At 43.7% G+C, this 23,802-nt stretch overlaps 1 protein-coding gene across 1 annotated transcript; it reads left to right on the top strand.

Annotated features, from left to right (window-relative positions):
* Positions 1–13,302: 13,302 nt before the first annotated feature.
* Positions 13,303–17,938, top strand: LOC306928718 (protein translocase subunit SecA-like; the record flags this gene model as incomplete). Its single annotated transcript, XM_079508988.1, is given in 3 exon segments — positions 13,303–13,861; positions 15,608–17,880; positions 17,882–17,938. Coding segments are annotated over 3 exon segments (2,889 nt in total).
* Positions 17,939–23,802: the final 5,864 nt, after the last annotated feature.

Genomic DNA, 23,802 nt, shown 5'->3' with positions numbered 1-23,802 from the left:
ATGAATCATGGTGTACAAAGTACTCAGGAGTAAAGTATATATGTGCTTAAACATAATAACAGGGGTAACATTATTTATGAAGAAAATAACTGGCTTGATCTTGGTATATATTATTTATATTTAATGAAAGAAAAAACGTTAACAAAACACTACATTATGTACCAACCGTTTTTGTTCAAATGACAAAAAACATTTGGTGCAATTTGTAAGCATCTTCACAGAAAGCACATACAGGGAAGAAAAAACAAAACAAACAAAATCGAACAACAGAAATAGAAAAAATATATATATCTGAAGCTTATTGGAGAAATGGATATCTCTAATATAATTGCTAATCTACAAGCATTTGGCTTTGCAAACATTTAAGTAATTTAGTTTCTATGTGACATTTAAAAGGGAGTGAATTGTATTATTATGCAATGAATGTCTGGACCCCTCGCAGCTTTAAAATTCCAACAGTTTGGGTTGACTTGAACTCGGAGTTGCCACCGATGTTGCAGATATTCATTTAAACCTTTGTTTATTCTCGAGAGACATTGAGGTTTCCCTCATTTGCAGTGTCGTCGAGATACAGTACAACATAATACAACATTTTCAAAGCAATGAACAAAAACAACAAACAGAACAGCAACATTTCCTCATTTTGTGATCTAATACATGTTTTAAAAAAAGTTGCAGACACTTGAGGGTAAGGCCTCACTCACACCTAGGCCTCACTCACACCTAGGCCTCACTCACACCTAGGCCTCACTCAGACCTTCACAACAGATTGTTGTATAGCTGATGCATGATACTTGTTTACTGATGCAAGCTCGCAATTCATTTCCAATGGAAGTCACATGGTTTGACACAACATTTTTGTTGTATGAGGGGGAGGGGGGCAGTCGAAACACAGCCGAAAGCCGTACAACAAAAATGTTGTGTCAAACCACAATCCAATCCAATGGTAGTCACATGGTTTGACACAACATTTTTGTTGTACGGCTTTCGGCTGTGTTTTGACCCCCCTCCCCCTCATACAACAAAAATGTTGTACCACTGGTTATGGTCAGTGAGACTGCACTGTCTATATCTACACCCCTGTTATGGTCAGTGAGAAGTCAATTTGCTACAAATTCTTCATTGGTATGTTATTAATTTGAATAATATGAATGAAGATATCAGTAGAACACCACAGCAATGTCACAATCTAAATAGAATGGGTGTGTTGTGGATTGCTATCTAAGGCCTGACTCACACCTTTCGATCTAGCATACAACATTGATGCATGCTAGATGTATACAAAGGGTTTGTTTACATCTTGCCCCAATGCATTTCCAATGGAAGTCACATGGTTTGACCCAACATTGTGTTGTGTGAGGGGGAGGGGTGCACGACTGCGCCCCTCCCCCTCACACAACACAATGTTGTGTCAAACCATGTGACCTCCATTGGCAATGCATTGGGCGGCCATGACACAACACAACATGCATCCAACGAGCATCCAACGAGCACGAGAATTGCATGAAAGGTGTGAGCTCAGCCTTAGGGTGCACTCACACGGTTAATGCAATTCTCTGTGCTCGTTGGGTGTTGTGTCATGGCCGCCCAGCGGCCCAATGCATTTCCAATGGAGGTCACATGGTTTGACCCAACATTGTGTTGTGTGAGGGGGAGGGGTGCACGACTGCGCCCCTCCCCCTCACACAACACAATGTTGGATCAAACCATGTGACCTCCATTGGCAATGCATTGGGTGGCCATGACACAACACAACATGCATCCAACGAGCATCCAACGAGCACGAGAATTGCATTAAAGGTGTGAGCTCAGCCTAAGGGTGCACTCACACGGTTAATGCAATTCTCGTGCTCGTTGGATGCTCGTTGGATGCATGTTGTGTTGTGTCATGGCCGCCCAATGTATTTCCAATGGGAGTCACGTGCTTTGACACAACATTGTGTTGTATGAGGGGGAGGGGGGGCAGTCGAAACACAGCCGAAAGCCATACAACAGCTTGTAGGCGCAACATCCACACAACGTCCACACAACACAGAGGGTGGGGTTAACCACCAACCAATAGGAGAGAAGGGCTGTTTTGTATCCCAATGGGCGGAGTTTAGTTGTAGTCTCCTGAGTCCTGAGTCCCGCAGAAAAGTCCGACTGGAGAGTGACAGACAGGCCACACCACTCTGGATCTTGCAAAATGTCACCGCTTATTAGCGCATATCATTTTTACTATAATTAGGTGAGAAATGCAGCTTGTGCCTGCATGGAAACTACACAGATATCTATCCAATTGTTCATGTTTATATATCACTGTTAACAACTTTAAAACGTATTATGTTGCATCAACTGCAGTGAGCAAAGGCTCTGCTCTGCTGCATCCAATAATAAATATATCAGCCTACTAGTCCAGTGCGGACTGGTGATTTAATTTGTATTGGTGCCGAGTGCTAAGCACAACCGATTGTTTTAATTCAAAGTGGTATATATTCTGTGAAATGTTTATCGTCATTCCGTGTATCTACAAGCTCCAAGTGTTGCGTCCACATGCAGCGCGTTCCAAGCAGAGGTCCTCAAGTATAGGTATAGGTAAAACACTGCCAGTCCTCAGCGCAATGGCCCGTTGCGCAAAGAAGTTGAGATTTTACTTGTGTGATATTCAGATAATCTTCAACCGATTGTTATAATTCGAAGTGGTATATATTCTGTGAAGTTTATATTTTCATTGGGTGTACAAGTCATGTTTTTAATATGCCTTTATCAAATGATATAGAGAGATGGGTAGTGCCCAAGTCCTGTTAGCCATGCAGCCTATATGATCTGTGGTGCAGGCCTATACACTCTCTCAATTACGGATTTTCCCATAGGTTAATTTCACTGATGTGTACAACACTTATTCAAATAGTTTCATTTGTATTGGAGTGCGAAGCTTGAACAATAGGTTCATTGCGGACCGCTACGGATAAACTGTGGATATTAACCTACCAATAAGGACTCAGGCCAAATGCCATTGCGCAGTAGCCTACACCAACAAGTCTATGCGTGGTGTGTGCATAGCCGCATGTGAAACTATATCGTGCTGTATTTTGCTCTCCATTTCATGGTCATGGTCATGCGAGGAGAGAGAGAGAGACAGAGAGAGAGAGAGAGAGAGAGAGAGGTGTGTGAACGGAATCGCATCGTGCGTATATGGCACATCTCTCTCATGTTTAGGTAATTAAGGGCGCACCATTGAATGCATGTCACTGTGCCTACATGCTGACAATGTGCGCGCGTGAACTTGTATTAGCCAGCCTACACATTATAACGTGACATTTATTATACAGCTCGAAAATATAGCCACTCTACAAGCTCACAACTTGTTACTTCTATAGGTCTGACTCTGCTATTAATTTATGTGCAGGACTTGCCAAGTCGCCAGAGCAATGGTAAAGTGTCTATAATTTTTAAATTGAGAAAAGTCGAGAGTCGGGATTTGGAGATTTACGCACATAGTGTGACAACTGACATGCTGACAGACAATGAAAGAAACATGTTCCACTTCCACTCACAATTTAGGTGGCTTTTAAAATGCGGTACTTATTCCTTCATTAAAAAATATGATTGGCACCTCATAAGTGTAAATATAAAAGCAAGTATAATATAGCCTACAATTGAAACCTGCTACTGTAGTGATTTTATCCTGTGTTCAATGCGTTTCTGCGTTTGGGTGTGGACATAGATATCTCTGTCGGCCAGGGATTTTTTCTAAAACGGAGGACGAAAATATCCGTTTTGCCTCGTCACCCGTGCGCAACTTGGAGACCTCAAATAAGCCATCTCAGTCCGTGATTTCTAGCACTTTTGTTCAACAATGTAACTGTTTTAATTAATTCTCATCTATCTATTATAGTTATTTTGTATTTCGGCTACATTGAAAATGAGGGCCTGCCCCTAAATTGTACTCCACGCTTAAATGAAGGTTCTGATGATGATGATGATGAAATGACGCACGGCTGTCTCCAGTCATTTCAACAATCAGTACCAGATTTAAAGGCACTGATTCTGTGTGTTGGCTTGTTCAGAAGAGGATGACGTCTTTCGAAGAAAGTTTGATTCATTTAGCAAGCCAGTGCCCCATTCTGTATGTAAAAAGCCATCCGTTTTATTATGACAGTGTACAACTCCACATATCGCCGTATTGGTCACCAAAAACTACACGCAGATAAACATGGGTCTGTTGTTTTCCGCATTCCGCTCTAGCGCACCGCCCACTTCCCGCAAAGCCTTGTGGGAAATGGATGCATCTAGGGAGGGACGGCCATGACACAACACAACATGCATCCAACGAGCATCCAACGAGCACGAGAATTGCATGAAAGGTGTGAGCTCAGCCATAGGCTGAGCTCACACCTTTCATGCAATTCTCGTGCTCGTTGGGTGTTGTGTCATGGCCGCCCAGCGGCCCAATGCATTTCCAATGGAGGTCACATGGTTTGACCCAACATTGTGTTGTGTGAGGGGGAGGGGCGGACGACTGCGCCCCTCCCCCTCACACAACACAATGTTGGGTCAAACCATGTGACCTCCATTGGAAATGCATTGGGCCGCTGGGCGGCCATGACACAACACCCAACGAGCACAGAGAATTGCATGAAAGGTGTGAGCTCAGCCTTAGGCTATTGGTGACCAATACGGCGATATGTGGAGTCGCGTTGTACACTGTCATAATAAAACGGATGGCTTTTTACATACAGAATGGGGCACTGGCTTGCTAAATGAATCAAACTTTCTTCGAAAGACGTCATCCTCTTCTGAACAAGCCAACACACAGAATCAGTGCCTTTAAATCTGGTACTGATTGTTGAAATGACTGGAGACAGCCGTGCGTCATTTCATCATTGTTAAATGACGGGACACGGGACACAGCTAGTAGCTTGTACAACACTTTACTAGTCACCGGAAGTCTGATACATGCAAAGCATGCTGGACCTTGTAGTCTATCGTATACATACAGTAGCCCTACTGCCACACCTCCCCTTCTTAGCTAGCAACAGACATTCAACTTTTAATAGAACTGTTTTCATAGAACTGATGTTACATGCATTGTTGTTTTCTTTTCTTTCTTTTTTTTCCTTTTTTCTTTTAACATCTGCAAAACATGAAAATCAAATGAACTTGTATCGTACATGTTTTACAAATCCAGTCTCTCAGGAGCCCTCGACACTCTACCTGACCTGGTGGCTTGTGGTTGTTCAGGAGGAGCACCTGTGGCTCTGAGGTGGATTCTGTTTCTCCTTAGAATGCCCCTATCAGTCTCTACTAAGTATGACCTTGGTGTGTGGGCAGTTCTCAGTACAGTCCCTGGGGCGGCCTCCGTGGTGATCCACACTTTCTGTCCAGTTGGGAGCTCTGGGAGCATTCTGGAACGGTGGTGGAGGTCGTAGGTTGCCGCTTGCTTGCGTCTCCCTTCCTCATCCTTCTGGCGAAACTCCTGCAGGTCCGGCCATTTAGGATCCAGCTTGCTTGAAGGCTGGGGCAGCGATGTGCGCAAGTTCCTCCCCATCAGCAACTGTGCTGGTGAGAATCCGTGCTCTAGCGGCGTGGCTCTGTATGCCAGTAGTGCTCTGACTTGGTCAGTGTCTCTTTTCCATAGACTCTTCACAGTCTGAACAGCACGTTCCGCCTCACCGTTAGCTTGTGGGTAACGAGGACTGCTCGTGACGTGTGTGAAGCCGCACTCTTTTGCAAATGATCTGAATGTCTCTGATGAGAATTGTGGCCCGTTGTCGGTTACTGCGGTCTCTGCGTAACCTTGATGACTAAAGACTTCCTTCACAGCTCGAACAGTAGCCTCCGCTGACGTGACTCTGAGCTCTGCTACTTCGATGTACCTAGAAAAATAGTCCACAATAAGCAGGTAAGTCTTTTTCTTCCATTCAAACAAGTCCATCCCCACCTTTTGCCACGGGCGGTCTGGGACTGTGGTCTGGATCAGTGGCTCTCTGTACTGTATTCTGTGTTTTTGACATATTTCGCACCTGTCTACTGTCTGTCTGATGCGGGCAGTGATACCAGGCCACCATACTGATTCCTGGGCTCTGGCTCGGCATTTGGAGATCCCCTGATGACCTTCGTGGAGTTTAGTCATTATCTCCCCTCGGAGCTCCTGTGGTATCACAAGTCTCTCCCCCTTCATGAGAAGGTCACCTGCGAGATACAGGTCAGCCCTGACCTGCCAGTAGGGGGCAACATCTGGCCTCAGTGAGTGTTTCTCTGGCCATTCTGTTAGACAATAGTGTGACACAGTTGTGCATATGTCGTCCCTTTTCTGCGCCTGTTTTATTTCTTCCAATCGAGTGTCTGTAGCAGGGAGCGAGGACACAACAGCATTCACAAACACCTGGACCTCTTTTTCTAGTTGCAAGTCATCGGGTGATATCTTATCTGGCAGTGGAGCTCTAGACAGCGTGTCTGCAGTGATGAGGTTTTTCCCTGGGACATGGAAAATATCATAATCATACCTCAGGAGTCTCAGACGAAATCTCAGCACCCTGGGTGGCAGATCATCCAAACCTCTGGTGCTCAACAGTGGGACCAGGGGCTTATGATCCGTCAGTAGTGTGAAGTGCAGCCCCTGTATGTATGAGGTCAGTCTTTCGCACGCCCACGTTGCTGCTAGCGCCTCTTTTTCAATTTGCGCATAGCGCTTCTCTGTATCTGTCAGTCCTCTTGAAATATATGTCACTGGTTGCCATGAGCCATCGGTCTGTTTCTGTGTGAGAACAGCACCTATTCCGTATGCCGATGCATCTGCTGCTACTTTTGTCTCTGCTGTATTTGAATATTTAGCGAGCGCCTTTGGTGAGCTCAGTCCCTCTTTTAGCTTTTGAAAAGCAGTCTGTTGAGGTTCCCCCCAGACCCACTCATTTCTCTCTCTCAGTAGGTCTTTCAGGGGCACGGTGACAGTAGCCAGCTGTGGCAAGAATTTGGCCAGATAATTTGCCATGCCTATTAGGCGGCGTACGTCCTCCACACATTTCGGCTCTGGCATCTGTAGGATCGCTTTAGTTTTGTTTGGGTCAGGCTCGATGCCTCTTGTCGAAATCCTGTGACCAACAAAGATCATGTGCTCCTTAGCAAACTCACACTTCTCATTCAAAGTGAGGCCTTCCTCCTGCATCTTCTGGAGCACACGGTGTAGCCTTTGGTCATGTTCCTGTCTGTGCCGTCCATACACTAGTACATCATCTGCGTGACACAACACGCCCTCAAAGCCCTCCAACATTTGTGACATCCTTCTTTGAAAATGTTCTGGAGCGGATGCAATGCCAAAGGGCAGGCGGTTGAATAGATATCTCCCAAACGGAGTGATGAAGGTAGTGAGTGGTCTTGACTCCGGGGTCAATGGGATTTGCCAAAATCCAGATCGAGCATCTAGTTTTGTGAAAACCTTTGCCTCTGACATCATTGCGAGTGTTTGGTCTACAGCTGGTAGAATGTGGCGTTCCCTCTTTACTGCCACATTGAGGTGTGTGAGATCTACACAGATCCTGAGTTTGTCTTTCATTGGTTTTGGAACAACAACCATTCCGGAGCACCAGGCTGTTGGTTCGGTCACTTTCGATATGACTCCCATATTTTCCATTCTATCCAGTTCTTCACGTACTTTTTCTCTCAGCGGCAGTGGAACTCGTCTGGGTGTTGAGAGAGCGTAGGGTGTCGCTCCTTGTTCCAGCTCTATGTGATACGGTTCTTTCAGTTCACCCAGCCCATGAAACACAGCTGGATATGCTGCCTTGAAGTCGGTTTCAGGCTGTGTCACAGTGACTTCATCAGCCCTGTGTACTAGTCCCATGGCCTCTATAGCTGGTAGGCCCAACAGCGGTTGTGTCAGTCCTGCCACGACATAGACCTGTTGGTCTGTAGCGAGGCCTTTTGCCATCATTTTGGCCTGGAAACAGCCTTTTACATTCAGTGGATTGCGACCTGGTCCAAACAGTCGCTTAAGTGGTTTTTCCAGCTTGCCATCTCGTGTTGGTTTAAAGACACTTTCTGGTATGGAAGTGACGTCCGCTCCTGTGTCGATTTTAAAGTTAATAGCTTCCCCGTTCAGCCTTACTTTTTCCATCCATGGCCTTGTAGTTTGTGTTTGCACTTCTCCTAAAAAGGCATAGTCCTCCTGATCCTCGTCAGCATCTGACTGGCATTCAGTGACTGTGTGCACGGCTTTACCTTTGAAACAGGCTACGGCATAATGTCCGATTTTGTGACACCTTCGACATTCTGCATCCTTGGCGGGACAGTCCTTCCATGCATGTTTGCGTCCTCTTCCACATCGGCCACACTCTTTTTCTCCTTGAGTGTCCGATCTTTGGCCCCTGTTTGCGTGTTGAAACTTTTTTCCTAAGTACTGAAACCTTGTTTGAACGGCGTCCACATTTATCTTGGATTCTCCTCCCACAGCAGCACTGTACATCACTGCCTGTTGTTTCTTGACAGTTTCACTTTGTCTCACTTTTTGTATTGTCTTCGCCAGGGTTAATTCTGCGTCCATTTGTAGCTGTTCTGACAGCCTCCTGTCATTTATCCCAACCACAATTCGGTCTCTTATTAGCTCTTCCTTCAGCCCTCCATAGTTACAATGTTCAGCTAACTTGTGCACAACTGTGATGAATGCTTCTGCACTCTCTCCATCTTGTTGGAACCTCATGTTAAACTGAGCTCTTTCAAATATCACATTGTACTTTCCTACACAGTGCTGTTCAAATGCTGCTTTAACTGCATCATACTTCTTTTTATTTGCATCGGACAACGGTAGAACGGTCAAAATGTCATCTGCAGCATCTCCCATAGCATAGAGAAGTGAATTCACCTGATATTCTTCTCCTTTCTCATCTAATCCGGATGCCACACGAAATCTCTCAAACCTTCTGATCCATCTTGGCCATTCTGACGGATTTGAGAAGTCAAATGAATCTGGGTGTGAGATTTGAATAGCTGCCATTCTGTATTACCTCTCGTTGTCGATGTTCAGAAAAACGTTTATGTTGTTCTTTCACTCCTCCCGTTCTCTCCCATGTGTGTGTAGCCGACACTAGAGCAGACTCGCGGGCTTTTTTTTCCCCCCTCTCTTGTCCCTGTTCAGCACTGTTTTCCGCAATTATCTTCACCACAGAGCTCCTTCTTGGCTATGGTCTTGACGAGAAAACATCCGCGGGAGTACGGGAGTATATCGCGGTAATTATTTGAGTTCTTATTATCACTTCTGACATCATGTTAAATGACGGGACACGGGACACAGCTAGTAGCTTGTACAACACTTTACTAGTCACCGGAAGTCTGATACATGCAAAGCATGCTGGACCTTGTAGTCTATCGTATACATACAGTAGCCCTACTGCCACAATCATCATCATCATCATCAGAAAAGTGCTAGAAATCACGGACTGAGATGGCTTATTTGAGGTCTCCAAGTTGCGCACGGGTGACGAGGCCCAGGCCACACCACTCTGGATCTTTTGCAAAACGGAAAGGATATTTTCGTCCTCCGTTTTAGAAAAAATCCCTGGCCATACGACAGAGATATCTATGTCCACACCCAAACGCAGAAACGCATTGAACACAGGATAAAATCACTGCAGTAGCGGGTTTCAATTGTAGGCTATATTATACTTGCTTTTATATTTACACTTATGAGGTGCCAATCATATTTTTTAATGAAGGAATAAGTACCGCATTTTAAAAGCCACCTAAATTGTGAGTGGAAGTGGAACATGTTTCTTTCATTGTCTGTCAGCATGTCACACTATGTGCGTAAATCTCCAAATCCCGACTCGACTTTTCTCAATTTAAAAATGATAGACACTTTACCATTGCTCTGGCGACTTGGCAAGTCCTGCACATAAATTAATAGCAGAGTCAGACCTATAGAAGTAACAAGTTGTGAGCTTGTAGAGTGGCTATATTTTCGAGCTGTATAATAAATGTCACGTTATAATGTGTAGGCTGGCTAATACAAGTTCACGCGCGCACATTGTCAGCATGTAGGCACAGTGACATGCATTCAATGGTGCGCCCTTAATTACCTAAACATGAGAGAGATGTGCCATATAATATACGCACGATGCGATTCCATTCACACACCTCTCTCTCTCTCTCTGCACCCTCTCTCTCTCTCTCTCTCTCCTCGCATGACCATGACCATGAAATGGAGAGCAAAATACAGCACGATATAGTTTCACATGCGGCTATGCACACACCACGCATAGACTTGTTGGTGTAGGCTACTGCGCAATGGCATTTGGCCTGGGTCCTTATGGTAGGTTAATATCCACAGTTTATCCGTAGCGGTCCGCAATGAACCTATTGTTCAAGCTTCGCACTCCAATACAAATGAAACTATTTGAATAAACGTTGTACACATCAGTGAAATTAACCTCTGGGAAAATCCCTAATTGAGAGAGTGTATAGGCCTATAAAGCGCACCACAGATCATATAGGCTGCATGGCTAACAGGACTTGGGCACTACCCATCTCTCTATATCATTTGATAAAGGCATATTAAAAACATGACTTGTACACCCAATGAAAATATAAACTTCACAGAATATATACCACTTCGAATTATAACAATCGGTTGAAGATTATCTGAATATCACACAAGTAAAATCTCAACTTCTTTGCGCAACGGGCCATTGCGCTGAGGACTGGCAGTGTTTTACCTATACCTATACTTGAGGACCTCTGCTTGGAACGCGCTGCATGTGGACGCAACACTTGGAGCTTGTAGATACGGAATGACGATAAACATTTCACAGAATATATACCACTTTGAATTAAAACAATCGGTTGTGCTTAGCACTCGGCACCAATACAAATTAAATCACCAGTCCGCACTGGACTAGTAGGCTGATATATTTATTATTGGATGCAGCAGAGCAGAGCCTTTGCTCACTGCAGTTGATGCAACATAATACGTTTTAAAGTTGTTAACAGTGATATATAAACATGAACAATTGGATAGATATCTGTGTAGTTTCCATGCAGGCACAAGCTGCATTTCTCACCTAATTATAGTAAAAATGATATGCGCTAATAAGCGGTGACATCAAGAAATGTGCGTTTTGCAAAAGATCCAGAGTGGTGTGGCCTGGGCCTCTTCTGTCACTCTCCAGTCGGACTTTTCTGCGGGGCTCAGGAGACTACAACTAAACTCCGCCCATTGGGATACAAAACAGCCCTTCTCTCCTATTGGTTGGTGGTTAACCCCACCCTCTGTGTTGTGTGGACGTTGTGTGGATGTTGCGCCTACAAGCTGTTGTATGGCTTTCGGCTGTGTTTCGACTGCCCCCCCTCCCCCTCATACAACACAATGTTGTGTCAAAGCACGTGACTCCCATTGGAAATACATTGGGCGGCCATGACACAACACAACATGCATCCAACGAGCATCCAACGAGCACGAGAATTGCATGAAAGGTGTGAGCTCAGCCGTAGGCCTCACTCACACCTTTCGATCTAGCATACAACATTGTTGGATGCTAGATGTAAACAAAGGGTTTGTTTAATGTGACTCTCATTGGAAAAGCATTGTGGTGGCCCAAAAACAAAAAAAAACGACCAAACATTTGCTTGATTGGTGTTTGGTACGTGTGAATGAGGCCTGAGTTGACAACACAACACTTATGTTAAACTATTTAGATGACATTTCTGAGAGACTAGTATTGGGGTTGAAAAAAATAAATGAATGACCTGGGCCATAATATTATCCATGTAGGGCGAATGCCAATTGCCATCAGATACTTTTTAACCCCCAATTTGGCCACCATGCCAAATAATTTCTCCCTCTGCACATTTCTGTGTGGTGCCATAGCAAATGGATAAAAGCTTGTTTTGACCAAAAACAAGATAAATAAATTTTTCTGAATCAGATAACACTATAGAGCGTCGCAGTCCCGCCCCCTACCAGGGCCCAGGAAATGATTCTCCGTTCATTTTCCTCATAGACATTTCAAAAAGTATTTATTTAAAGACCTTTTAAGCGTTGTACAAAGCCAACTCTTGTCGTGACAAATCATGACAACAAACACAATTTTTTGGGCAAAACAAATAATTAGAAAGAAGAAACAAACGGCAGGTTACAACACTTTTTTGTTGTTTTTCTTCTTTGTTTGGTCCAAAATATTGTGTTTACTGTCATGATTTGTCACAACTCCAGTTGGCTTTGTCCGCGGCGTAACCGTCTTTAAATAAATACTTTTTTAAATGTCTATGGGAAAAATGCATTGGGATTCATTTCCTGGGCCTGGTGTCGTCATGAAAGGGGCCGGCAGAGATTATTTATTTTTCCCTACTCGTCGTTTTCTGCCTGTATGTGCCTCCTAGCAAAAGACGATCATTCAGACGATGGCGACAAGCACCCTCTAGTGTTTTACACTGAAAACAAAATCTCATCTTTCTCGCCTTTGGCACCCACGAGTGTGTGTGTGTGTGTGTGTGTGTGTGTGTGTGTGTGTGTGTGTGTGTGTGTGTGTGTGTGTGTGTGTGTGTGTGTGTGTGTGTGTGTGTGTGTGTGTGTGTGTGTGTGAGAGAGAGAGAGAGAGAGAGAGAGAGAGAGAGAGAGAGAGAGAGAGAGAGAGTGCGTGCGTGCGTGCGAAAGGTGCGTGTGTACACACACACACACACACACACACACACACACACACACACACACACACACACACACACACACACACACACACACACATATAATTATTATGTAAAATCGTAGCCCAACCATTCAAAATTCAACAGCAGCAATAGTTACTGTCATATGTTGGTTGTATCTTTCAGGTCACACAGCTGTAGCAGCTCAATTCTGCAGAGATGGGGAATACACCATCAGAAAGTAAACAGAATTATGGCAACAACCTCAGATGCTGCAAGTGTGGTAAAATACTTAATCCATGCAACGACCATGCAGACTATAGACAAATACATATGCATGGAAGACATGTTCATGAGTTCAATGGAGGTGAATACTACAGACAAGTTGGCTATGATATGATCTATGAGTGTCAATATTGTTTTAATAAGCCAATCAGGGATCGACAAGAGCAGATGAGAAGAGAAGAGGAGAGGAGGAGAGAGGAGGAGAGGAGGAGAGAGGAGGAGAGAAAGAGAGAGGAGGAGAGAAAGAGAGAGGAGGAGAGAAAGAGAGAGGAACAGCGGCAAAGGGAAACAGAAGCTGAAGAGAAGAAGAGACAAGAAGGTCTGAATCAAAGATTACAAGAGTCACACAAACAAGCCAAAGAGCAGCATGAGAAACAACAACTCAGTGGCTTCATTTCAGAGGAAATGAGGTCCAAGAGAGATGTTCTGATCAGCCATCTGGATGAGTTTGAGGCAAGATATGCATCAGACAGTGACAGAGATGAGCTTCTAGAAATCATCTCGTCAAAATGCAGCATCCCAGTTCCAAACCTCAGTCTGGCTCGGCTGACTGCCGATCCGAGCCGATCCGAGCTGCTGAAGATCCTGTCAGCCCTGGACACGCTTCTGTTTGATGAATGGGTGAATGGTGCTCCTCCGTCACTCAGCACTCTACAACACACCCAAGTGTTCATCACAGAGCTGTGTGCTCTGCCTCTGGAGATGTCTGAGGGAGTTTCCCTGCAAAACATCTCCAATCATGTGCAGTCCCTGGTGGGGTCAATCAGCCAGGCGGCTTGTAGTGATGTTGAGAGCTTCCTGCTGACTCAAGCCCTCTACCTGAACCTTATGCATTTTTTCACTGACTACGGCAGTTCTGACACTGATGGAGTCCTCATAGCCAAAGCATGGGCTAAGGATGAGCTTTCCACTGAGCATCTCTATCTGCTAGAATTCCTCAGCAACCTCACATCATCACTACAGAGTGCAGTTGAGCGAGCCACAGCATTCATTTTACCGATGGAAATCCAGTGCTTGAAGTTTCTCTTGTCCACACTCACACATCGAATTGGCGATGAAACCCACATGGAATCCACTGAAATGCTCCTCAGACTTGTGCAAAAAAACCAATGGACCCCAACAGAAGCATTGACTCTGCTCAAAGCGCTGTCACAGAAATATGCAGATGATGCTCCAATAACTGAAGTCCTTGCGTGGGTACAAATGTATGACATATCACCAGTGTGGACGGATGACTCCGGCCACTCTCTCATCCAGGCTCTTGACATTGTTGGCCCTGAGAGATTCCAACTGGAGTCTCTCAGAAGGCAAGATGAGAGCAGTGTGGTCGCAGCTCTAGCAGAATTACATTTGGATGATTCTTTGATTGATATGATCAAGAACATTACCATTGGTGTCCTGCAATATTCAGACAATGCAGATGAGAATTTACCATTTATGAAAGATTCCATTAAATGTGTAAACCTGAATGCACATGACATGCAAGATGCTCTGTCTCAGCTCTGCAAGGTTGTTTTTGACACGAAAGGCCGGTGGCCCACAGTGAAGCAGATGATGCAGTGGTGTGTGCTGGTGCTGACTGAAAAGAATGGAGCACTACAACTGGTTGGTTTGGAAGAGGACCAATGTGTCACAGCAATGTTTGCAGCCACACAAGTCTTACTGGGAAACAAACTTAACGTTGTGCTGTCCTCTGATGTTCACATAGAGGAGCAAACTAAGGAGTGGTCTGACTTCTACAAGCATCTTGGAATTTCTCTGAACACAAACACGATGAAACCTAAAGCATTCCACTTGGATGTCTACAAAGCAGACATTGTGTATGGAACCATGGATGATTTTGTCACTGATTACTTCCATTATGGCTTAGAGGTGATGGAAACAGGGAAACCTCAGCCTAGTCGTGGATTCATCATTGAAGAAAGAAGTCTCAGTGCTTCCCATAATCTGGAACTTTTGAGGCTCAAGGACAATGACGCTCTGGTGTTTGCTGCAGAGATCCTGCAAAGCCTCATGGGTAAATTTCCCACCGCGAATATGGAAGTGAGACACAAGTTCATTAAGGCTCTTTTTCAGGTCCTCCACATCAATCAATACAGTGACGCAAACGCTGACAACGGAATTGTCACCTTCTTGCAAAAAATGACTGGAAAAGCATTGCCTTCTAATGAGGTCTTTGTTCTGACGTTTCTTGAGAATCTCCTGAAAGCGATTACTACAGAAACAGAAGCTGAGGAAAACATACCATCCTCCGGAGGCAAATTGTGTTTGGAGGTTTTATTTGACTGTGCAGTGAACCTCCAAGCATCAACAACTACGAAAGAAATCTTCCAGATGGCTTCAAATCTTGGAGAGCTTTGGTCACCAGTAGAGGCCTTAGACCTCCTTGGAGCATTAACTGACCATCATCATGATGAAGGCTGTATTTCCATCAAGAAGATTTTACATATGCTGGCAACATATCAGATTTCTTCCAAGTGGACAGATGAGAAAAAACAATCTCTCCTTCAGCTTTTGGTTTCATGTGGAACAGAGAAAATGATCCAACAATTAGAACAGAGTCTTGGAGCTGAGGAAAGAAGCATGGATGCTATTTTTGATGAAATAAAGCAGAGGAAAGATGTTGATGAACCAACATTGAGGAAAGTAGAAGTAGTAGTAAACCATGTAACAAACCTGATTGAAACCGGTGAAATTGAAAACCACACAGATGTACAGCGAGCTAGGAGTCTCAGCACAGACACAGAGGACCTTCAGGAGATCCTAGCAGTCTTATGCAATGCTGTACATCTGCACAAGGCTGAAAGGAAGTGGTGGCCCAGATCTACTCAGTTGATAAGCTGGTGCCTCTTGGCCTTGTCTGACACAGGAAAGCTGCTGGAGATGGGCACTGGAGAGGGGAAATCTTGTGTCATAGCCATGTTTGCAGTGCTGCGTGCACTTCGAGGTGAAAAGGTAGATGTGGTGTCCAGCTCATCTGTCTTATGTGAAAGAGATGCAAGAGAATGGAGCCAGTTCTATTTGTACTTTAACATCACAGCGGACGCAAACACAAACAAAACTGACGACAAATATCGAAAGGCTTGCTACCAGAAGGATGTGGTCTATGGAACCATCGAAGCCTTCGCTGCAGATCACCTTCGCCAGATATTTGAGATGAAGGATGTGAGGCCTGGTCGCAGCTACCAGTGCATCATAATCGATGAAGTGGACTCATTGCTGCTGGACCAGGGAGTTCAGCTGACCTACCTGTCCAGCCCCATGGTCTCCATGCAGCACCTGAACACTGTTCTGGCCATGATCTGGAGCCACGTCAGGCTATATGGCTTCCTGTCTACAGCAGACCAGACATTTGTACAGGGTCCCCCTGCTCCATTCTTCAAAGTCTTATTTGACTCAATTGACACAGAAGAAAGTGAAATTAAGGAGCCAATGGACATTTTACAAATTGCTGAACAATCCAACATTGTGCCAGAAGGATTTACAGACCATTACTATCGTGACAACAAAGAGCAACCAAGTACAAAACTGAAAATTGTGAGTCAGGATGCCATGGTACAATTCTTCCATGAAATTGAACAGTATGTGCCTTATGGCTTTACTGTTTACACTTTAGATGACAACGGGTTGCTCTGTCTTAGGAAATCCAGCCCTTACAGCAACCAGGACATTCCAGACCTTAAAGTCCTTGTTTTGGAAGAAGGCATGTGCTGTCCTCTCTATGATTCAGAAGCTCTCATCGAGCCCATTGCAGGGTTGATATCAAAGAAGATTCAGTACACCAGTACAGACAGTACAGACGATAAAGACAAAATCAGCATCCCTGGATTCCTGAAAGATCTGACAGAGAAAAAGGTGTCGGTGTGGGTCCAGAATGCATTTCTGGCAATGAGTCTGAGGCAAGGACGTGAATACGTTGTACAAAATGATAGTATCTGTCCTGTGGACTTCAGATCCACTGGTATTGTAGAACTAAACAAGAAATGGGGTGATGGTCTGCAGCAATTTGTCGAGATGAAACACCAAATAAAACTGAGCACAATTTCAACAGTGACGAACTATGTTTCTAACATTGCTTTTTTTGAAAAGTACCAAGGGAAAATATATGGAACCACAGGGACACTTGGGAGCAAAACAGACATTCTGTTTTTGCAGGACCTATATCCAAATCTCTCAGCCTGCAAGATGCCAACATTCAACAGGAAGAAGTTATTTGAGGTCAAAGGCACTGTGAAGACTTCTACTGAAGAGTGGAAATCTGAAATAAAACATGTCGTTATGGACGAAATTACCCCGAATTCCTACAGAAATGGAAGAGCAGCCCTGGTGATCTGTGAAACTATCAATGAAGCCCAAGAGATCCACAAAGAGCTGAAAGACAACATCCCAGATGATAAACTCATTCTCTACTGCCGCAGCGACAGCGACAGTTTAAGTAAAAGTAAAAAGAAACTGCTTCCTGGTGATGTCATTGTTGCCACAAACCTTGCCGGGCGTGGCACAGACATAAAAGTTTCCAAAGAGGTGAACAACAATGGAGGATTATTTGTGATCCTGTCCTTCCTTTCTGAGAACACAAGAGTTGAACTCCAGGCTTTTGGCCGTACCGCACGGAAAGGTAAACCCGGTTCTGCTCAGGTAATCATGTCCACCGATCATCGACAGCAGTCCTTAAGGCCAGTGTCTTCTCTGGAGGAAGCCAAGAGCACAAGGGACAGACTTGCTGCAGAAAAGATGAATCACATGAGGACCGTAGATGAGATGAAACTGCGGGAGGATCTGTTTTCGGAGTATTGCAAAACTCTTCAAGACATCTACAGGAACACTGATCCATCTGAAAAAATGGTTGTTGTTGACATCATGAATGAATTCTGGGGAAAATGGCTGCAAAGGAAATCAGAAGAAATTGACCAGTTGAAAAGAAATGAATTGCAAGAGAGCTTGAAACACGATTTGTCTCAGGCAAAAAGTCAGTCTCAAAATAAGACTTCACCATGCTCTAGCATTTATCATTACATCAAGTTTGGAAACATTGCACTGAATGAACAACGTTGGGATGACAGCAATAGGCTTTATGAAGAAGCCATGAAAAAGGATAAAAATTGGGCAGCCATAGCTTTTTACTATCATGCATACTGCACTGTTCAGCAGCAAAAGGCGGATTACCTCACTAAGGCCAGAGAAGATCTATGTCAGGCACAGCAATCTCTGAAGTACCTCAGCGAGGAAGCTACGCTCTGCCTGCAGCTTATAAAAATGTCCTCTCCAGACTCCGCCAACAGTGGCTCAACCAGCCTTGAAAAGCAGTTCACAACCAAGAACAAAATGCTTGAATGCTTGAATAAAAATATCAGTGAAGCCATCACAAAACTGGACGAAATAAAAGGAAAGGAGCGGGATGCAGTGGTCAAGAAATCACCAGTTTTCTCCCTGGTGCCGACTGATGATGAAGATCTGCAAACGGAAGTTAAAAATCTCTACAATCGAGGCCTGATATACGTCTTTTCTGTAGAAGAAAAGCCTCGTTTCTCATGGGAAGGGCTGCTGGTGTTCTTTCTAGGAGTTTTACAGGTTGTTGCTGGGACAATGCTCACTGCAATTGGATTTGCTACAGTCGGCATGGGATTCATCACTGAAGGCATATCAGACTGCATCTCTGGCATAGAGGCAATGGTGACAGGAGACTTCAGCTGGAAATCATGGGCTATAGAGAAATCCATTTCCATTGCTATATCTCTCATTGGGTTTGGAATTGGAAAGCTGATTTCAAAAGGCTTCAAAGCTTGTAAAACGTTAATTAAGGGATTTGGCAAAGAGCTGAAGTCAATGCCAACGTTTCTGTCCGGACAGGCTAAAGAAGGTTTAAGTACGGTTGCAAAGGCAAACTTGAAGAATGCAGTAAAACTCACCGCTAAAACAATTGCAGAGGAAAGCATGACCTATGCATTTGGGAAGGCAGAAGAGGAAATACTGCAAAAAATTCTGAGAGGCATCGAACATGATGTGAAAATGGGAATTCTTGATGATGTGAAATCCAAATTGGAAGAAGACACCACGGCTGCATTAGTGGACTCCATTATACTGTCCGACCTTGAGGATAAACAACCCATTTCTGACCTCCTGCAGGACGAGAACAGAAAGAGTCAACTGCTGGACACTTTCACATACCTGAGCCAATGTGCAATACAGCCATTCTATACAGACCTCAGCTGGCAGAACAAGCTTAACTCATCCATATCTGGAGTGATGGCCAAAGCTAAGGCAGAGGCCAAAGGAGGTACACGTGCAATTATGACAGCTATCCAAGTTACTCACATGGTGGCACTTGCAAAAGACGCCATTGATACAATGGAAGGCCTCTCCAGAAAGTTCTTCTCAAATCTTCATGAACAGCTGAATACATTCAAAGAAAATAAAGATTTCTCTGAGAAAGTGAAAGTAAATGAGCTGTCTGCGTCAGACACCAAGATGCTGAAAGACTTCAAGCAGGATTTAGCCAACCCCATCAGTGCTTTATTGGCCAATGCTTTTGTGGAAGTGTTCCACCAGAAGTTCTCCAGTCACATGGTTGCTTATGGTCAAAGAAAATTAAATGGCATAATTGGTAGTCATGTAAGAACTGTATTAAATACTGGCAGAACAGAGGACCTACTCAGAGCTGGAAGGAACAACAGAATCATTGCACACAAGCCTGTAGACCTTGCTTCGGAACAAACAGGAGATGCAGGTAAACTCTCACAGTCATATGCCGAAAATATAAGGAAACCCACAACGGCGGGTGACCTTCTGGATATCAGAGTCTTGTCAGAAATCACTCACACTAAGGTTGTAATCCTCACAGAGGACAGCCATGGCAAACTTAGAAAAAAGGAGGAGCTGAATGCAGGCGGTAAACCTGGCAGTCAAACTGTGACACTGGTCTATAGACCAAAGAGTCGTGAACACCCAGAAGGTCATTACGATGTGCGTATCAATGACCAGACAGTGGGGGTAGACAGCAAAAACAAGAGCTGCCTGTTTCACGCTTTGGCGCGAGGGATGAACCCCGCGGCCAGTGAAGCAGACATCACTTCTGAAGCAGAACGCCTCCGATCTATGGAGGCTGACGCTCTCCTTAAACACCCTGGCCAATGGGAGCCTTTTATCAAGCGCAGTGAATGGACTAAATCAATCAGAGGAGGGGACTGGTATATGGGAGAGGGAGCTGCAAAACTCATCACAGAAAGCGAAGAGGTGCTTCGGAAAGAGGTTGGATATATACAAACGTACAAAGATTGGAAAAAATATCTAATTCAAAATCCAGGTATTGGACAACTCATCCAGGCAGATCACCAACCATCTGTGAGCAGTATGGTGAATGCTTATGAAAAAAACCAGAATGGCAAATTAGCTAAAGCCATGCTTGAAGTGGGTACAAACTCATCTTGCACTGATGAGTCAATCAGGTTGTTATCCAAACAGCATGGCCCTAACCTTCCTACTGTTACTGTGCCTAAAGAGGTACACAGAGATTTCCCCAGCACAATATCACGACCATACACAGAGGCGTTGTCTGAATGCATGAGCAAGGATGATGTTGTGGGAACCTTCAAACTGATGGTCCTTGGTTCAATGGTCAGACATGATTTGAACAGCACCAAGAACTTCAAGAACTTTCAGAACGACATAACAAGTCAAACCAGGCTTGCCGTTTTTCAAGACAGTTTTAAGCAGCAAGAAATAAATATGGTACATGAATGGTACAAGCTGCTCGAAGGCAAAGACGTCATGACAACAACTCAGCGTGATACGACCATTAATTGGATTAATGCCGAGGGCTACAAGAATCAAAATGATCCATATAGGAACCGTGTCTCCAGTCTCCTGGGAGAGATGAAAAGGTATAACATCACATTTCTTTTAAAACATATGTTTATTGATTTTTCTGTACGACATAGTATTCTCAAAACAATTATTCACATATATGTTTTCCATACACCCAAATGGCAGCACAAACTCTAAAACAAAATATTAAAAGAAATAACAGGATATGTCCATGAATACAAAACAAACAAACAGACAAACAAACAAACAACATCACATTTAATACAATACTAAAATAAATGGTACTGTACAGCATTCATACATGAATGTTTATAGTATGAAAGTAATTACCATGGTATATGTGGTACATGGAATACTTAACACATCCATTTAACCACTTTGACATCGATGTTTTGGGCATGTTTTCAACACAAAAAAACGTTACTCTACCGGTAAATTATGAAAATATAGCATGTAGATACAAGTTATATGTCGTGTGATGTGACATTGTCAGCTTGTAGATTGGCTCTTTATGCCACGTGTAAATGATATAATATAGAACTTAAGAGGTTAAGAGAGCAGTCTTACATTGCATGCCTTGCTTTATGATTAGCAGTTCAAAATGGTGTCCATTTGTGTTCTATTTGGTACCAGGTCGACTCGCCCCTTTTCCAACTCGCCCTCGCGAAAAGTGAAGACGGCTCGCCACAGAATTTCGAAAAGTGATGACGGCTCGCCCCGAGCCGTGGAGAGCCCGCCCCCATAGTGTGGACAGCTCGACCCACAGCGTGGATATCTCGCCCCAACGCACGGATATCTCGCCCCGTGTTTATTTCATGTTTATTTTACCTTATTTCTCATATTAGAACATTGTTTGTCAAAGGAGAACATTTAGAACCAGTTAGAACCCGTTTGTTGTTGGTCAAATGAAAATGATGCATGGATAATACATGGCTTACTCCCCTCCATTGTTCTGGAAATTCCATTCCAAGTACAGTACTTGAAATTCCAAGGTGATTCCTCCATTACTGAAATGAGTTGTTGTTGTACTACCATTATGTTAAACTTGGGCCACAGCCATATGCACTCATGTTTACATAATGTTATCCAGTAACATTCGTTTTTGCATGTCATGGTATGGAGTTGCTTATTTCATTGTTTAAAACAGGGGTTCTCAACGTTTTTGGCCGGGGACCCCCGGAAATGCTTTGGCAATGTCTCGGGACCCCCGCCCCGCCCCCTCCCGACCCCCAATATAAATTGACTGCTACAATAACCTTAACCCATTTTTGGCGGGAACCCCTTTTGGTGTTTTAAGCATTATGTTATAATTTAGCTATTGAAAAATAGCAGATCTACAAGCTCGTAGTGCGCCACCGAGTGGCGCGCTACGAGCTTGTAGGTCTATTTTTTTTATATATATAATTTGGGGACCCCCTAAAATAATTTGGCGACCCCCCGAGGGGTCGCGACCCACGGGTTGAGAACCCCTGGTTTAAAAAGCTGATTATGTGAAATTATGTAATTTATGAAATAATGTAGGGAAATACTTTAGGGGACATGTATGATTAACCTAATCTGGCGGAGTCAGGTTATGATGAACCCATTTAGGCCATCAACATTTAAAAAATGTCTTCTAAATCATGACAATTTTCTGAAATACCTTTTCTGTATCGGTGGTGCTCAATATTTCATTGGGTCCTTGGGGTCCTTGTGGTGCTCAATATTTCATGGGGTCCTTGGGGTCCTTGTGCCTTTAAATGATGTCAGCAAATTGAGGATCATCACAAGCTGTACCTCTTCCTCTAATTAGACTCTGTCTATTGTGATTGGTTGATTCTTTTTCAAATGTTTGTATATAAGTAACTCTGTCAAAATGATGTGTTATGCCTGAGGAAGGTCCCTAGTGACCGAAAGAAGGTCCCTAGTGACCGAAAGAAGGTCCCTAGTGACCGAAAGACAATACTCTGTGCCGAGCAGATACACAGTGTGCGGGTGTACCTTATTGCTTTCATTGATGTCCACTGGCCTACGCACCTGTGCATACGCCTGATTGCTAGGTGTGCGATAGTTTTCTCCTACATGTGAAGGACCCCAAAAATTATCTGTAATTGGCCGCCGACCCCCATCTGAAAATATGTTGTTCCAGGGACCCCCCAGAAGCAAAGATTTGAGTTAAAAACGTTCACTCTGAAAGATATTCAAAGATTTGAGGCACATTTTCACGATTTTGCCGCGCTACGAGCTTGTAGATCTGCTATTTTTCAATAGCTAAAGTATAACATAATACTTAAAACACCAAAAGTGGTTCCCGCCCAAAATGGGTTAAGAATGTATCAAATGCATCTTGGATTCGGTCGGGGCTTCAATGTGACTAGGAACTTTGAAATTAAATTAACACATGACCCTTTATCAGGTTTTGGACTGATCACAATGTGTTGTCATTTTAATCTTTCAACTTGTATTTTATGATACAAAACAATAATTGAATGCAAACAACCTACAAATGTAACTACAGTATATGAAGTGATTATGTGAAATTATGTAATTTAATTTAAATGTATAGGTAAATACTTTTGGGACATGTATGATAAATGCTGTATCAATGTTGGATTCAGTGCATGCTTCGTGACTAGGAGTGCTACAGCTATCCAAAGTGATTGAAGTGATATTTTGGGACAAACAAAAAGGAACTATACATTTGCTATATATTCTGTATGCTCATGTCTTCAGTTCAGTTATTGTCATTCTCTCCCCAAACACCCAAACAGAGCAGTTGTGTTCCCTTCTTGTTATTCTTTATTTCCGTTACAGATGGGCTGGTCGTAAGTACTCTTATGGCGTTTGTTTTTGGTTAGTTTAGTTTCCTTCTTTTGTTTTGGTAGTCTATGGGCAGTCTGGGCACTCCGACATGCACATAGTGCATAGCTGCCCAGGATCCCCCACTTATTAGTTTGACCAGCCAATAGTTGTGTTTGTTTGTTTGTTAGGATGCTTAATTAGGTCTTTAGTTTATCTTTATTATTGATTTTGGCATTTATTAATTAATTTAGCCCTTCATTCTTTCATTCATTCAGTGCTTAATTGTTCTGGGGTCGTTGA

Source organism: Electrona antarctica, assembly GCF_951216825.1.
Source record: "Electrona antarctica genome assembly, chromosome: 8".
Classification (NCBI taxonomy): Eukaryota; Metazoa; Chordata; class Actinopteri; order Myctophiformes; family Myctophidae; genus Electrona; species Electrona antarctica.
This window is presented reverse-complemented; position numbering and strand designations above follow the sequence as displayed.